Source organism: Eurytemora carolleeae, unplaced genomic scaffold (assembly GCF_000591075.1).
Source record: "Eurytemora carolleeae unplaced genomic scaffold, Eaff_2.0 scaffold508, whole genome shotgun sequence".
NCBI lineage: Eukaryota > Metazoa > Arthropoda > Copepoda > Calanoida > Temoridae > Eurytemora > Eurytemora carolleeae.
In genome coordinates, this window is record NW_019396400.1 from 100,640 (window position 1) to 117,747 (window position 17,108).

The 17,108-nt window shown below is 35.2% G+C and overlaps 1 protein-coding gene across 2 annotated transcripts; it reads right to left on the reverse strand.

The window, feature by feature from the left end:
- Window positions 1-1,920: 1,920 nt before the first annotated feature.
- On the reverse strand, window positions 1,921-16,883 carry LOC111702481 (nuclear factor 1). 2 transcript variants are annotated; one of them, XM_023474185.1, is made up of 7 exons: window positions 16,552-16,883; window positions 14,759-14,871; window positions 5,171-5,518; window positions 3,431-3,614; window positions 3,138-3,191; window positions 2,263-2,358; window positions 1,921-2,107 (listed from the first exon to the last, which is right to left on the reverse strand). In XM_023474185.1, the coding sequence occupies exons 2-7, from the start codon at window positions 14,867-14,869 to the stop codon at window positions 1,947-1,949; spliced, it is 954 nt and encodes a 317-aa protein (XP_023329953.1). In that variant the 5' UTR covers window positions 14,870-14,871; window positions 16,552-16,883; the 3' UTR covers window positions 1,921-1,946. The 2 variants fall into 2 exon arrangements, with proteins under 2 accessions (XP_023329953.1, XP_023329954.1); XM_023474186.1 differs by having other exon boundaries at window positions 1,922-2,098; window positions 16,552-16,882.
- Window positions 16,884-17,108: the final 225 nt, after the last annotated feature.

Consider the following 17,108-nt stretch of genomic DNA (forward strand, 5'->3'; position numbering starts at 1 on the left):
ATATAATATATAGTATGATCAATAAATTAACAAGGCCGGTGTGCAATAAAAATTAATTTACTTGCACATAAGCGGCCGGATTTAGTTGGGGGTTTTCAGTGCGAGTTTAAGATTCCTTTTTCTAGTAAACATTTACTAGAATGTTTTGGATTTATTTAAATAATGAAATATAAGATCCCATGATTTATCAGGGCGAAATTAAAGTGAATTTAAATAATGAAGTTTACTCGTTTAAATCCTACTTAACGGGCAGAATTAAATATAATATATTTTGGCACAAATTTTTCAGGATAGCAATCCTTTCATTGCAATCCTTCGAAAGCAGGCATAATAAGGATTAAAATCCGTTTTCTGGATTCAATATTTTCAATCCGACTACTTAAAGGATTAAAGCTAACTAACAGGACGCCCTCGGTAAGGCAGATCTTCAAGGTCTCCACGGCAAGGTTCAAATCTCCGGGTATCAATTTTTATACGGCAGGGTTGAGAGTTTTTCTCCGGGTACTCTTAACCATATTCTGGAGACTGCTACTAAATTCGCGGAGTGCTTAGAATATTTTCTTCGTCTACAAAATCAGTTTTTTGTTTCTTTTTACTTCAATAATTTGAGACTAGGAGTTTTATGTTTTATGTTGGGAGTTTAGGGAGTGATTTAACCAATCCAGAAAGAGGAGTCCAGAAAGTCTTTTTTGTCAGATTGAGCAGAGGGAGTGATTGGAGGGAGTTGATGGGAGTGCATGGAGGGGGAGTGGGTCTATTTATCTTGTGGGGAGTGGAGGGTGTGGGTCTATTTATCCTGTGGGGAGTGGAGGGAGGGGGAGTGGGGTTTCCCTCCATTAGTTAGAGACATCGCTGTACTGACTGTTGCATCAACAGGCTCCATCTGTCCGCTGTAATACCTCTCTGAAACAGATAAATAGATAGATAGCTAGCTAGAAATATAGATAGATTGATGGATGGATAGGTAGATAGATAGATAGATAGATATTTTTTCTAAAATGTTGAATTAAAGTTGAAAGCCGGGCGTGGGCCCATGTATTATCTATAATTTGATTAGGAAATAATAGAATTTTAATTTTAACTATCAGATATTATAGATAATCATTAATTTTATGAATAGCGAATTTAGAAAAATGTATGAAATGTTTGACCTTCAATAAACCAATAATTAAACGAAATTAAAAAGTTTTTTATTAAAATCCAAATTAAAAATGTTAATTTTCTGGGTGATTTCTGTCCAACTTTAATTTGGAAAAACTGGAAAATTTCAGCTCATTTACATAAATCAGAAATTTTCGGGAAATCGATTTTGATCAGATTTTTTTTCTTATTTGCATTTGTTGGTTTGATTTGCATATTTTCTGACCGCAAAGTCCCCCCGGCAAATTCTTGCCAATTATTTGCATTCATTTAAAATGATAAAATAAATTGCATGAATTAAAAGAGGAGCAAGAAGAGGGTCGATTAGTTTAATTAGTGGATTAACTGGTTTCAGACAAAGTAAACTTTTCATTTAAATCATAGAAGGGAGGGTCCGGACCCCCTTTCTTTCTTTCCTTACAGGCTATTGAGTCAGCCTTGAAACGCTGTAAATGTTCACACTGTTTTGCTGGGACGAAATACCGTTTAGATTTCAATACTCTCCGCGGTAATTTCCCTTTGCATAGAAAATACGCAACTTTTTCCAAGTTTAATCTTGCGAAGTTTCAGGTTTACAAGGGAGACAATAGCTGCTGTAGATTCTAATAATTCAAAACATGAAAACCAGGGTTCGCCCACGCTGGGGCAGGGCTCTCAGTAGGCTGCTATTTAGCCATATTAATATTTATATGAATGAATACAGCTGCGCCACAAAACATCTGATAAGATCTTCAAAGTTTAAAGAAAAAAAGAGAAATCGACATAAAAATTAAAAGTGAACATTGGCGAATCAAATTATAAGAATTTTAAAAACACTTACTGTATCCGGACCCGGGGATCATAGAGTGATGATCCGGTGGTCCAGGGGGAGTGTAGGAGTTGCAATAATATCCCGGATTCTCCAGCTTGATAGAGTTGAAACTACCGCTCATGTGGGACCCACCGGCCATAATCGAAGCTGAATATTCTTTATGATAGTTTTTCACGCATGTTCTTTTGAGAGACAGTTCGCGAGAATAGATTTTAGGTTCTCGGTGTAAACTTTTTATTAAACAATAAGAACAAATCTTTTTAGAGCGAACTGTCGTTTAAAAAATAAAATAAAGGTTAAAAAATTCTCACCTTTTGTAAATTTCCAGAGTTCCTTGGCTGTAAATACACCAGAAGCTGCGATTACGTCATTGCAGATAACTCCATTGTACGGATTGTGAGGGAAACCTGAAAAATCAAAAATTAAATTGCTTATAACTTATATTCAATCTATCTGTATCCTATTCCGGAGAAACACGACCGACTCTTGAAACCAGTAAATCTACGAAAACTGCAGTTGGCAGATTTGAGGGTCAAATAGTTGGTGCCCCCGACCTTGAGAGAGTTGCTGTATATTGGCAAGGAGCCCTCCCTGGTCTACCCTGGCCAACTATATCAACAGTTGCAGCTGTAAGGGCAAGGTGGAGAACTGCGAGCCAAGTAGGCCTTGGCAGCTGAAACCTCATCCGCACTCATAACTCCAATACACTGCTCTTGGCACCAGACACAAAATTTCACTAAATTGGAAATCTGAAATGAATAGACATGAGATCGGGAGAAAGCCACACAGGAGTGTCCAGACTTGAATACACCCAGAGCAGCAGGAAACTTTTGAAGGAACAAGATGATAATGTTCCTAAAGAGTGTACTCCACAAGGGTTTAACTAACCCCTTTCTTAGATCATTATTAATCACGTCTCTCGTTAATCGACGTCCAGAAATACGTAGAAGCTCTAATCTCTATAGCTGAGCTTAATCTCAACCAAAAAGTTTCAAATTCAATCACGTTGAACTAAACCTTTATAAAGTTTTCTTAAACTTCTAAAACATTTCTTAATCTCATGAGCAAAAAAAACTGTATTTTTTAATTTAAATGACTAAACCAGAAGAAGTGAGTTTTAGTAAACCCTGGATATGAAATTTAACCGTTATAATTGCGCAAAGTCGTAGTGGTTTATATTTCTCACCTTTAAGGTTTAGAGCGTGCCCATCTTCATCTTTCTCAGATTCACAAAGTTGGTCTAAACACAGACATTTTTCTATCATGCCATTGAGATAGGTCAGATTATGGTAAATATTGAATTAATTGTTTTCATTTTGCATTTTATCCGAGATAACACATCTACAAACATTCAATAGGATAGATTAAAATAACTTTGAAGAATAATGTTTTATTTGTTAAAGAGAAAAGCAATCTAATTTGTAATCTATTACTATTCTGTTATTAATATATTATCCAAAAATATCTTAGATAAATTACCATGAGAGTTAACGTAGTTAGCCAGAAATAGATCCAGTTCTCTGACGGAGACGTTTATATGGTACGGGTTGACACAAAGGGACGGATGGAGACAATCCGGAGATTTCTCCAACCTTTCTCCATCCGTACTCTCCAGTGGTACTGCCTTAAACAGGATCACTTGAACCAGGTCCAGTCGCCAAACCTGAAAAAAAATCGTTTTTATAAATTTAAAATTCGTCAATTAATTGATTTTTATTCCTGAATGCAATTATTGATTAATAATACTTCATTATGATCGATTAAATGGTAATTTATGAAAAATGTCCAGCAATTATTCATGTAGTAACTGGAGCATGCTAATTGCTATTTCTCCATGGTTTTTGAATCTATGATCTAGGTTTAATTAAGGGTTTTCTAACTGATAATTATCTATCTCCGTGAAAAGCCCGCGACCCTTCTTAATTGTCAGATTTTGATTGACGGATTTTCTAGATTTAAATATGGAAATTTCAGGCTTTTTCTGTCTTTCATTTTCAAAGCTTTAATACTAATACCACTCCATTTTTTCTTCAGTTTTATTCCATATCACGAGACAATTTTCATTCTGAAGTCCTCTAAAATCTAAAAAGTCTGATTGAAGCCCCCCCCCATCCCACTCTCCTCTGGCTAGGTATATAAACCTTCACTCCTGATAGCCCTCCCCGACTCCTGTCTCATGGATTCATAAAATCCGGGAGTTTTCCGTCAAGATTCAAAATTTTCCCGGGATAATTTGACAGGGGTCAGGTCGGTAGTGAATGGGGGCAAATCCACTCAATATAGATGGAAAAATGGAACGGACATTTTTTCAATATTTCAATATGCAAATTGTAACCTTATTCATAGGCTAGTTTGGTAACGGGGAGGAGGGGGGGGGGGGGTGATAAAAAATCTAAACAAAAATACATTTTTTAAAGCGTTGAATAAACTGGATTAATGGTATGCAGACAAGAGGTTCCCTGCCGGGAGACATTGTTCAACAATTCGACAAAAACTATGTTTTTAAACTGGATCCAGGTTCAATGGTAAACATGGAGTAGAAGGGATTGGAGCTTGTAACTTATGGATAGACAAGACTAATCTAAATCGGATTTAATGAGCTAAACTAGTTCTCACCTCTGTCATTTAAACCATTCAAAACTTATCAACAGTTTTCGGTGTAAAAATGCTTGCATTTGATAGATTAACTTTGCTTTATAATGAGGAGAATCAGAGGAAATCCTAAGTTTGGAGGAAGTATTGTAAAATCGGAGGAAACCAAGTTCTAATCGAAGGGAAAACCTGGTTCGGAGAGGAAAACATAGTTTTGGGAAGAAATTTCTGAAGGTTGGTTTAAGGTTCAGTTTAAGCAACAAAAAGCCCGGCAAGAGCTTCTTTTAACTCTGGAATAATTTTGTTAAATAGGCACGGTTCATAGTTTAGACTTCGCTAATTAATCATGCTTAACCATACACTGCTCCCCACTACTCTCTCTCTCTCTCTCTCTCTCTCAGTCTCAGACTGTACTTGGAGTAAAAACTTCCTTTCTTATTTTGGTTCAAACTGAAACCATATCCGGAGAATCCGATCGTTTCCTCCGGGTTTATGACACTCAACCTTCTCGTAACGACAGGTCAATCACGTTCTCAGGGTTCTCATAAAGATCCAGGATAAAAGGTTTAGAAAAGAAAAAGAGGGGGGAATAATTTCTAAGTTTCAATATTATGTTAAAATTTTTACCTTATCCGCCTGCCGGAGACAGTCTATCCTTCTCATCTTCCCTTTCTGATCCGGGTTGGATAGAACACACATTGCTGGTTTCTTTCCTGTTATGGAGAGAACAAAATCTTCCCGGCATTCCTGAGCAATATCTTTCCGTAGTTTTCCAAGTAATCTACTCGCCCACTTCTGCTTAACCTCAAGCTTCTCCGCGATGAGCTCCTCCTTGCACCTTCTCTCCTCCTCCAAGGACATCCTCTTCTCATGCTTCTTGAAGTACTTCCTCTTGGCAGCCTGGAGGTTGAACCAGGTGTATGCAAATGTTTTCACGTGAGGAAGAAGAGCTTCTATAAACGGATGAAACTCATCCTAAAACATAAGATAATGAATAGGTATGAAAGTTATGGATATTTATATCATATAGAATTAGCATAACTTAGAGATAACTAAGGAAAGATAAAAGGTAAATTTTACAAATACCCTACTCCGAGTAAAAATGGAAATACAGATAAGGACGGATTACTCCGAATGTATTTTTAAATGTAAACCAGGACGAATGACTCCTGGTACATCGTAAGATACAGAGAACAATTTTCTAGACTGTCACACAGTGATTATCAGTACATGTGACAATTCAAACGAGGACGGATTACTCCGGGTTTATATTTGTGTATACACCTGAACTTATGACTCTGGGTATATATTTAGATACAGAGAAAGGTATTTAAGAAGAACCGTTCATCTTGACTTGAATCAATCAGAGTTCTAGCACCTCAACTAGAAACATCAATCATTACATATCAAATATGGAATCTACCCCCCCCCCCATCCCATTCACGTATCTATCTATCTACTCATCTGTCCCGCTACCCACCTACAAATTTTAATATGTAAATACGTGGAGATATGCAACGATAAGTCTAACAAAGAAAGTTCGAGAACTTTTTTAAATGGTAAAATTAAAGATGTTGGAGTTGTTGAACCATTTGGGTTTCAATAAATCTCACAGAATTGATTTGTATCAAATGTGATTTTTATTTACTGAAAACTAGTATAACTTTGTGACCTCGTAGTTTCTCTAGTATTGATTTTAAGCAAAAGTATGTAAAAGCTAATCTATTTGGCTACATTTTAGATAATCATAACATATTTGTTCTCCTCTAGAGCTTTAAAAAAAGGAGTTAATATTGAAAACAGACAAGATTTTAATCTAACTTTACTTTACTTTAGTTTGAGTTGACGTGTATTTTTGTATATCTTCCACTGTCAAACTATCTTTCTATCTATCTGATGAGAAAATAAAAGCCAGGGTTCACACCTCTCTCCCTGGTTTTGATCTGTTTGAGTAAGAAATATCAATCACAAGTCTATACATATCTAAACCTTATACAGGCACGCATCATGCGATCAAATTCAGGTAAAAACTCTTTCAATAATAATCAAGTCATTGAAAGGTTTGGGTTTAGATGAGCGCGGGTGGTTTCTCATCTGATGGATCATCTCCGGGTCCAACATCTATCACTGGAGCAAGAACTAAACCTGGGTGAAGAATGAGACGGGTTGGGTTTTTCAGGGTAAGAGTTAGAGCTTGGAATGCATTAAATAATTTAGCATCTATGTGAGCAGAGCTTAGGCTACAATTATACATATTGGAAATGCTCGGGGTTTGGTTAAGATCAGATTCTGAAAAAGATAAAGAGTTGGTTCCTGACAGAAGATAATATAGTGCTCTCCAGCTTCTTGTTTCTAAACTTGTTACGAGAAAACTTGTACAACTTATTATTCTCAACTTCTCAAGTGATATCTTATCCTAAGCTTTAGAAAAACAGAAAAGAGACTAATTTTAATCTTAAAGGGACTGTAAGTCGCAGTTTCTCTTTAAAACTTTTTAAATCTGACTTGCGGATTTCTTAGTACGAGTAATAAATAAACCCTTTTTAAGGTAGAAAACCGAGAATATCTTCAACAGTATTGATCAGATTATGGTTTAAAGGAATGGAGGTAGACTTGAAATTGATATCTATTTTCCCTTTAAGTTGAGATTTTCCAACGATGAGCCATAAACCTATATATATGTATAAATAAAAGTACATAACAAAACCAATTTTTTGTTTTATAATTTTTTAGTTTTTTAGTTTGTGTTTTTAAAATGGGATGATAATTGGATACATTATGTTCCATCTGTTATGTATATATATCTCTGAGAAATATATGGTTTTAAAGATATTCTTGTTTAGATTTCAAATTAGATTTGATATTTGTCAGGCAATACATAGATTAGAAACAATTGGATCTGTGTCTACCTGCACCTGTCTACCCAGAAGGTGGCGAAAAATACGATGAAAAAAAAATTTCATAGTCCCAAATATTGATGAAGAATCCCTACTACGTATGGATAAAAATACATTTTGTCAATGAATTGATGAAAGAAAAGTTTAAAATGTTTTTTTTTGCGAAACCAGTAGCCCACAACTCTCTTCATTTTTTTGTTTACCAGTGTGTGAAATTGATTTCATATTCATTATTAAAGCTAAAAGAACGGATATTTAAGATTTTCTCCGAAGTTTGAACAATTAATGATAGTTTACTTCTTAGTAAACGAATGATGATAATAATGGGTAATAATGATTTACTCCGGAGTAAGGACGGGTAAGAATAGTTTACTCCGGAGGAAGGACGGATAAGAATAGTTTACTCCGGAGCAAGGACGGGTAAGAATAGTTTACTCCGGAGCAAGGACGGGTAAAAATAGTTTACTCCGGAGTAAGGACGGATAAGAATAGTTTAATCTTGAGCAGGGACTGATAAGAATAGTTTACTCCGGAGCATGGATGGATAAGAATAGTTTACTCCGGAGCAAGAAAGGATAAGAATAGTTTACTCCGGAGCAAGGACGGATGAGAATAGTTTACTCAAGAGCAAGGACGGATAAGAATAGTTTACTTCGGAGTAAGGACGGATAAGAATAGTTTACTCCGGAGCAAGGACGGATAAGAATAGTCTACTCCGGAGTAAGACGGGAAAATAATAGTTTACTCCGGAGCAAAGACGGATAAGAATAGTTTACTCCGGCGCAAGAAAGGATAAGAATAGTTTACTCCGGAGCAAGGACGGATAAGAATAGTTTACTCCGGAGCAAGGACGGATAAGAATAGTTTACTCCGGAGCAAGAAAGGATAAGAATAGTTTACTCTGGAGCAAGGACGGATAAGAAAAGTTTACTCAAGAGCAAGGACGGATAAGAATAGTTTACTCCGAGCAAGGACGGATAAGAATAGTTTACTCCAGAGTAAGTACGGATAAAAATAGTTTACTCCGGAGTAAGGACGGATAAAAATAATTTACTCCGCGTGCATGGTTTCACTTGAATTCCCGTCCTATCTCTAATTATCCGTCCTTCGGATTCCATGATTTAAATAAACGCTGAAAAAGAGTGAAAACTGATAATAACCTTATTAGAACCCACCCAGGCCAGACTATTTTAATTGAATACCGACCGGATAGAGAAAACAGGAGCAAAAAAAACGATGCACCAAGGTTGTCTTGATCAAACTGAACCCAATAAAATGATAATGTATTGTCGGAATAAAAAGTCCGAATTTTAATGAATTTCAATGAATGGGTCCGAGTAAATATTTGTGGCCCGTTACATGAGGTACAAACAGGCCCTGTCTTCTAAAGACGGATTATGATAGAAAACTTGCAGAGAAAAACTGCCTTACTCACACTAGGTATGTTCGATAGATGGATAGATTGGTTGCTAGGTGTGTTCGAATCATCTACGCTTAAATTGTCCAATTATAAATTAAAAATTGTGTTGCTTGGTTTAACTAAAAAAAAACATAAAAACCTCAACTTTTCAAGTCATAATATTTTAACTACAAAAATTAATAATTCATATTGAAATCAATTCTACGTGTTCATAATTTAAATTTATAATTTTGTTTGTTTTAGCATATTTTTCTGCTGAAGCCATGTCTTCACAGTGGTGTAATTTACAAAAAAAGAGGGGTCGCAAAGAAAAATGTAAAAAAATCAAATCTTAACCGATATTCATATCCCCTCACAAGAAAATCCCTGAAAATCACACGATATAATTTTGAAATCCCTGAAAATTTAAAATTATTCAAAATTTTGCATCAATGTTTACGTGTAATTATATTTCATCGTCTCATCAATATTTATAAATTCAGCAGTGAGAAAACAAGAAAAATATAAACATAAAGAAATATATTTTTATAAATATCCAAAAATTGTGATTTATTTGTGAGAAAAATTATGTAATATTTTTTCGTAACGATTGTAACGAGCTTGAATGTATTATTTGAGCACGTGACATAAAATGAATGAAAAATGAAAAAAAGAAATTCAAGTATTGAAATTATTAAAGTTTTCAGCCTATAAGAATTTCATGTTTAAATTGACTGTATGGATTAAATTATAGACTTTCAAAGATGAGAATTCGAAATGAAATCAGGATTTTTTTAAAAATTTGCAATCCGTAGGATATAATTATCTTTGGGGCGTTTTATTACTTTCAAATCTTACAAATTACCCCCCAAAAATTTCTAGTTTGAAAACTAGGAAATGTTTACATGGTTCTATTTATCATAGTTTTACATAGTTTTGTAAACAAACATGGCACAGGCCCTAAGACAGATAGCTCGTGTCAATTTTTTGGGTTTCTAATGCATAACACCTTGACTATTTTAGCATATTTATGTTAACACAAAGTTGACGCGTTAAAAAAGTTTAAACGCGGCAAAACTTGCAAAGTGCGCGCGTGCATATTTTTGCCAAATGTTTAGGTGTTTGGTCTGTGTTTGTGTGTGTGTGTGAGAGTTCCTGGAATATATATTTCTATTCCCTAAGTATTAGATAAATGGATGTAGAATTTGTCAAAAGCACGCCAGCGTCATCTATCATTGATTCGTTGCACTAACATCACCAGAGAGTCAATAACAAATATATAAATTTTATAAATATTTTTAAGACTATTTTCTTTAGTTCTGTAATTTATCGTTTTAGTCCAGTCCACACATCAGGGTGTTAAATGATTTTATTAAGGAACTAATACTCAAACTCCTATATCTTAGAAACCTGATGGTGTTAAACTTTTGCAATCAGAGGTTGAATTATCAAAGGTTCAATTTGCAAAAATATAAGGGATCAAGATTAGGAGAGTAAAAAAGATCTAGAATATGTAATTAAGCGTTTTTAGTAAACTTAACTCAAAGTTGTAAAAACGTCTTGGAATACAAAACTTTAAATAGCTGAATGTATTATGAGCGTACAAAAGAATTATAGTTTATCCGGCCTTTCTTGAAAAACCCCCTCCCCCTGAGCAGTGAACAAGGACACCCCCCCCCCCACTCCTCTCTAAAAAATGCTCGAACCACCAGGCAATCCCAGAACTCGTGATCTCGACGCGTACTGTTATGACGGATACTAATGGACAGAATATCGAATTAAGTTTTTGCGTTTAACACTACCAGGGCTGAACATTCTTCCACTTTCAGTTTATAAAATCCTTTTCAAATCATTTATTTTGAAAACAGGAATGGAAATAAGATTTTGGAGAGCTTGAGATTCAACCCTGAATCCGGTTGTGGGTTCTGAGTACTCAACAAATTTGTCTTACATTTAGATGGAATCGTTCCGTCGCTAAATAGAACTGTTCGACCTCTAGCATCCGAACCAGAGATATTTTAATCAATTTCTTCACTTTTTTTACCACAAAATTGTCTTGATCAGTTAGAAAAAAGTTCCTATTTCAGGCATGTATGGAAACATATTTTTTTAGTATGAAAAGCTAAATTTGAAAAATTGAAAATATTGCGTATTTTCACACCTGTTTTAGCTTTCAGAACGATCTATTGTGTAAAATCATACGAATCAGTGTCCTGTGGCCGGCTGATTAGAGTTCTACGGCCGGCTGATTTCTTGATGGATTGACGAAAAATATTCATAAAATTTACAAATAAATGGAATTTGATTTTAATCCTGTGATGGGAATTTAAAGTAACAAAAATAATTTTCTCTTTGAGTCCCCCCCATGAGCCCCCCCCCCAGCGAGAAATGGTTATTAGATATTGATCTGATTTCACTCTTTTCTTTATCGGCCTGAAATACTTAAGGTCTATTAAGGCCCGGGTTGGGTCCTGAATAGTTTATAAAATGGCGGTCTATCCGATCTATTTAGCGGTGTAATATACTGCTAGTGAGACAACCTCATATTAAAAGTGAAATATCAATTCATAAATTCTACCCCCTTCAAACTAACAACTTTAGCCAGGCAATGTCCGCCATTCATTCCCTTATATGGTCCAATTTACAAAATATTTCCTTGTTTATCAAATTGTAAACAAATAAAACCGGTATTTTATGTACAAATATATGGCGGGGGAAAAATGGCGTATGTCATATCTGGCCGTTTCTAAAATCACCATTTTAAATAGACGTTCATCCATTTTGAAACTGATCTTGGACGAGAATCAGAATTTAAATTTTGTGAATTTGTATTTTATGGAGGGAAAGATATCTTTATATCCTGGTTTCCGGTTGAGTTGAAACCCCAAACTACGGGAATATGAGAGTAAGTAAAAGTTTAGTAGGTTGGACCCTTGCCAGATAAATATTAATGCAAACCCAACCTAACCTTTAGGGTTTTATATACCAGCTTTTTCCTATCTCATCATACCTATCATATTCTATTCCGTCACAGTATATCCTATTATCCAACGTCATATTTTATTATTCTATAAGTTATCCTATTTTATCCCATTTGTCTTATTAAGTCATATTCTGTTTTTTTTTGTCATTTTTTGTTATTTTCTATTCTTTTTTACCTTATTCTATCCTATTCTGTCCTTCTCTATCCAATTCTGTCCTTCTCTATCCTATTCTATCATATTCTATCCTATTCTATCATTCTTTCCTGTCCATTCCTTAACAATACCGTCCTGGCTTAACCTATTCCGTCTATTTTCTCCCGTCATCTTCTCTTTCTTGTCCTAACTTATCCTAACTTATCAAATCCTGTTATATCCTAAATTATCCTATCCTGTTATATCCTAAGTTATCCTAACCTGTTATATCCTAAATTATCAAATCCTGTTATATCCTAGCTTATCCTATCCTGTTATATCCTAATTTATCCTATCCTGCTATATCCTAAATTATCCTATCCTGTTATATCCTAAATTATCAAATCCTGTTTTATCCTAACTTATCCTATCCTGTTATATCCTAACTTATCCTATCCTGTTATATCCTAAATTATCAAATCGTCTACAATCTTGTCCGTCCCTACTCATGTAGAAGGTTTAATAGAGTCTCTGTCCGTCCCTGCTCATGTAGCGAGTTTTATTAGTATCCTACATCCGTCCGTCCCATCTAATCCCTAAAATATTCTAAAACTTGCAAATACTGTCAACATAAAAATAAATGTCCGAGCCTCTCGGATTTTTATTGGAAATTGATAAGGTTATTGATATATTTAGCACTCAATAACCTTCACAAAAACTTTAAAAATGGACTCCACTCTCCTTTTCAATTTTTGGGAACAAAACATTTCTGCTAATCTATATCTAAACACTGATATTATCCGCTGGGTTGATTTTTAGAATGATTTATAATAAATCAATATAAAAAGTTAATATGACGCTTGATCTAAATAAGTTTTACTTTTTGCACGCAATATTTATTACTTTAAATCATATTCTATTTCATAATTTGTTAGCAAATAATAGCTATTCTTAATTTTAAAATGTTGTTCCAAAATTTTTCATAATCTTCCCTTGGACGGCGCATGTCACAACTTATCTGCCCTTCTCTAGCTCTTACTACAATCTAGCAAACCTTTGTTTACAATGAAGGTTTTTTGTTNTGGTCCCTAGCACGAACATAACATTCATCATTCACACTTCACTGATAAACTTAATGCAAAAACCATTAATAAACCATCTCAGGGAGAAGACAACACGGAGAATAATAGATCCAATGTGTTCCCGTCATAATATTGTACAGGTGCACAAAAAACCGGTTTTAGGGTTAACCCACAGTAAAACCAGTTCCAGGGTTAACCTAAGCTATAAAACCAGTTCCAGAACTTACTGTAAACCAGTTCCGGGGTTTACTTACTGTCAAACCAGTTCCAGGGTTGACTTACTGTAAAACAAGTTCCAGGGTTAACCTACAGTAAAACTAGTTCCAGGGTTAACTTACTGTAAATCCAGTTCCAGGTTTAACTTGTTTTAAAACAAGCTCCATAGATGACTTTTTGTAAAACCAGTTCAAGGGTTGACTTAATTAAAATAATTTCCAGGGTTAACTTACTGTAAAACCAGTTCCAGGGTTATCTTACTGTAAAACCAGTTCCAGGGTTAACCTACTGTAAAACCAGTGCCACGGTTAACTTACTGTAAACCCAGTTTCAGGGTTAACTTACTGTAAAACCAGTTCCAGGGTTAACCTACTTTAAAACCAGTTCCATGGATGACTTATTGTAAAACCCGTTCCAGGGTTGACTTATTGTAAAACCAGTTCCAGGGTTATCTTACTGTAAAACCAGTTCCAGGGTTAACCTACTGTAAAACCAGTTCCATGGATGACTTATTGTAAAACCCGTTCCAGGATTGACTTATTGTAAAACCAATTCCAGGGTTATCTTACTGTAAAACCAGTTCCATGCTTAACTTACTGTAAAACCATTTCCATGGTTAGCCTACTGTAAAACCAGTTCCAGGGTTAACTTACTGCAAAACTGGTTCCAGGGTTAACTTACTGTAAAACCAGTTTGAAAAATTGACATACTATTGGTTATGAATTGTACTCTGTGAAAGTACTAGGTTTGTTAACCTTCGATTGAAATGCAGTTATTTTTATACGAATTATCAGGTTTTCTTAAACTCATTAAGATATTCCACTCCTGCTATTCTACCCACCCGGAGTTGGAACTAATGAGCTAAACCTTGATGACATCTCTTCTTCGAGATGGTTTACACCCAAACTTATCAATAATAAAAACATGCTCAATTATCACGCAATGGTTCAGCTTGAATTAATCTCAGATCCAGAGTTTTGTTAAATATTTTATAACATGTCATTTTATATTTTTTTTAACCAAAGAAAATGCGGGAAATTTTCCAAATATATGAGAACGCTTAAGCAAAAGATTTTAAAGAAAATATCAAATATCAGTGTCTCCAAATTTAAGGGTTAAAATGACAGGAATGTTGCAGTTTATGAAGAATTAAACTACTTCACGCTAAAACTCTAATTTATTGTACTTAAATAAGTGTGCGGAACTGCTATATGTCCAGAAGCTAAGTACATTTATAATCTATTATTTCCAGCCTGGTATAAGACAGACCCAGAGAAATTTTGTTCTTACAGACCATACTTGAAACATCCCTGGTTGGAAATACTTATCCGGAGAACCCCAGTACTAGAATATGGACTTGGAGAAACACAGACGTGAAGAATATAGACTCCGAGAACTTCTCTTCATCATAAATTCTAGCTCTTTAAATCAGAGAACCCCTGTATACTGTATATCAGACCCAGATAATCCTTGTACTAGAAAGCTAACCCGGAGAAATGTTGTACCTGACTTGTGTTTTTCCAATCCATGGTGTTAATTGCAGGACCCGGATACATATCCATCAGGTTGTGGTGATGGTATCCCATCATTCCTCCTCCTCCTTCGTGAAACTTCATGCCTTGACAAGAATATCTTCGTTAAATAAAGGATTGGAGATAAATAAAGGATTGGAGATAAATAAAGGATTGAAGATAAATAAAGGATTGGAGATAAATAAAGGATCGGTGATAAATAAAGGATCGGAGATAAATAAAGGATCGGTGATAAATAAAGGATCGGAGATAAATAAAGGATCGGAGATAGATAAAGAATTGGAGATAAATAAAGGATTGGAGATAAATAAAGTATTGGAGATAAATAAAGGATTATAGAAGTATAATTTTTTATATATAATATAATTTATTTAATTAAAAATCATGTAAACAAAGGTGAAAGAGAAAAGGATAAGATGAGAGTTTGGAAAATAAATGAACAAGGATAAAGCTGTCAGATCAAAAGAAAGGAAAAATTAAAGAACTAGAAGAGCTAAGAGAACTAGAAGAAATAGGAGAACTTCGAGAACTACAAGAACTAGAAAAACAGAATTAGGAAAACTTGAAGAACTAGGAGAACTAGGATAACTAGGAGAACCAGGAGATAAATAGGGGAACTAGGAGAACTAGGAGAACTAGGGGAGCTAGGAGAATTACGAGAATTACGAGAACTAAGAGAACTAAGAGAACTAGGAGAACTAGGGGAGCGAGGAGAACTAGGGGAGCGAGGAGAACTAGGAGAACTAGGAGAACTAAAAGAACTAGGAGAAATAGGAGATCTATAAGAACTTGGGGAGCTAGGAGAATTACGAGAATTACGAGAACTAAGAGAACTAGGAGAACTAGGAGAACTAGGGGAGCTAGGAGAACTAGGGGAGCTAGGAGAACTAGGAGAACTAGGAAAACTAGGAGAATTAGGAAAAATTGAGGAACAAGGAAAACTAAGAGAACTAGTAGAACTAGGAGAACTAAGAGAACTGGGAGAACTAGGAAAACAGAACTAGGAAAACTTAAACTAGGATAACTAGAAGAACTAGGAGAAGTAGGAGAACTAAGAGAACTAGGAGAACTAGGAACAACTTAAAGAGCTAACAGAACTAAGAGAACTAACAGAACTAGGAGAAATAAGAGAACTAGGAACAACTTAAAGAACTAGGAGAACTAAGAAAACTTAAAGAACTAGATGAACAGAACTAGGAAAATTGAAAGAACTAGATGAACCAGGAGAAATAGAAGAAATATGAAAACTAAATATGAGAACTAAGATAACTAAGAGAACTAGGAATCTAGGAAAACTATGTGAACTAGGAAATCTAAGAGAGCTAAGAAAGCTTGGAGAACTAGCAGAATTATGACAACTAGAGAAAATAGAAGAACTAGGAGGAACTAGGAGAACTATGAGAAAACACGAAAACATTAGGTAAAAATGTGAAAAAAATGTTGAGACCATTCTTATTAGAAAAGTATAAAAAATTAAAGCAATATTTTATTAAAAGTATATATTTATAGCAGCGGAAATGGTTCTGGTTCGATTCCTTCTATTCTTACTTTTGATCAATTAGATTCATAATAAATTGTAATTCTAAACTTATAATTACACTTTTTACGTCATGGAGAAAGGACTTAGTAGAGAAAGAAACAGGTGTTTAGCATGAGAAAATTAATAAATAACACGAGCAGATTAAAACAGTTTTGGCGGAGTTTTGCAATAAACGTTGTAAAAATTTCTGTGGATTTTTTTCGAAGATATTTCGAAGATATCTTTCCTATTCCTGGGTGTTGGACTCCCACCCCTGGGTGGGGATGGTACCCGCCCCACCCCGCGATGTTGCCGACTATCCCACCCGTGGGCGGAGTACTTTTCAATCCGAGATCCGACCCTGGGTTCAGCTCAACATACTAATCGAAATCCAGCACTTTAATTCCAGTCCTGAGCAAAATTTCAATCCTAAATAATGCTCATTTGTAAGAATGTGTATCTCTAAGTAGGTTGTATCCAGATGTATCTATGTTTTCATGGTATCCAGGACGGATCGTGTATCAGGGTTGTGTCACGAACCACGTTTCAACCACTACTGACGGTTTGGTCAACGGAGAAAGGATGAGTGGATAAAAGCGTGAGGCTAGAGCGGTGTTAGGAGAACCAACCCGGAGCCCGGGGGGTCTTACCGCCAGGACGGATTGGAGATCTTTGGCGGCAAACTGTCCTGACATGTCCTTTTACCCCGCCCCGCCTTACTATTGGGTAGAAAATTATCTAATCCCAATTTCTTTGCAAAAAGATGGTGTTAACCTTTGATATATGTTTCAACTTAAATTATTT

Excerpts from the sequence above, each read along its gene's own strand:
- LOC111702481 (XM_023474185.1), bottom strand. The coding sequence starts at position 14,869 with ATGAAGTTTCACGAAGGAGGAGGAGGAATGATGGGATACCATCACCAC. Across the intron at positions 3,615-5,170 it reads GTCTCCGGCAGGCGGATAAG|GTTTGGCGACTGGACCTGGT; the intron begins GTAAAAATTTTA and ends ATTTTTTTTCAG. Across the intron at positions 2,108-2,262 it reads ACTCTGGAAATTTACAAAAG|AATATTCAGCTTCGATTATG; the intron begins GTGAGAATTTTT and ends ACTATCATAAAG.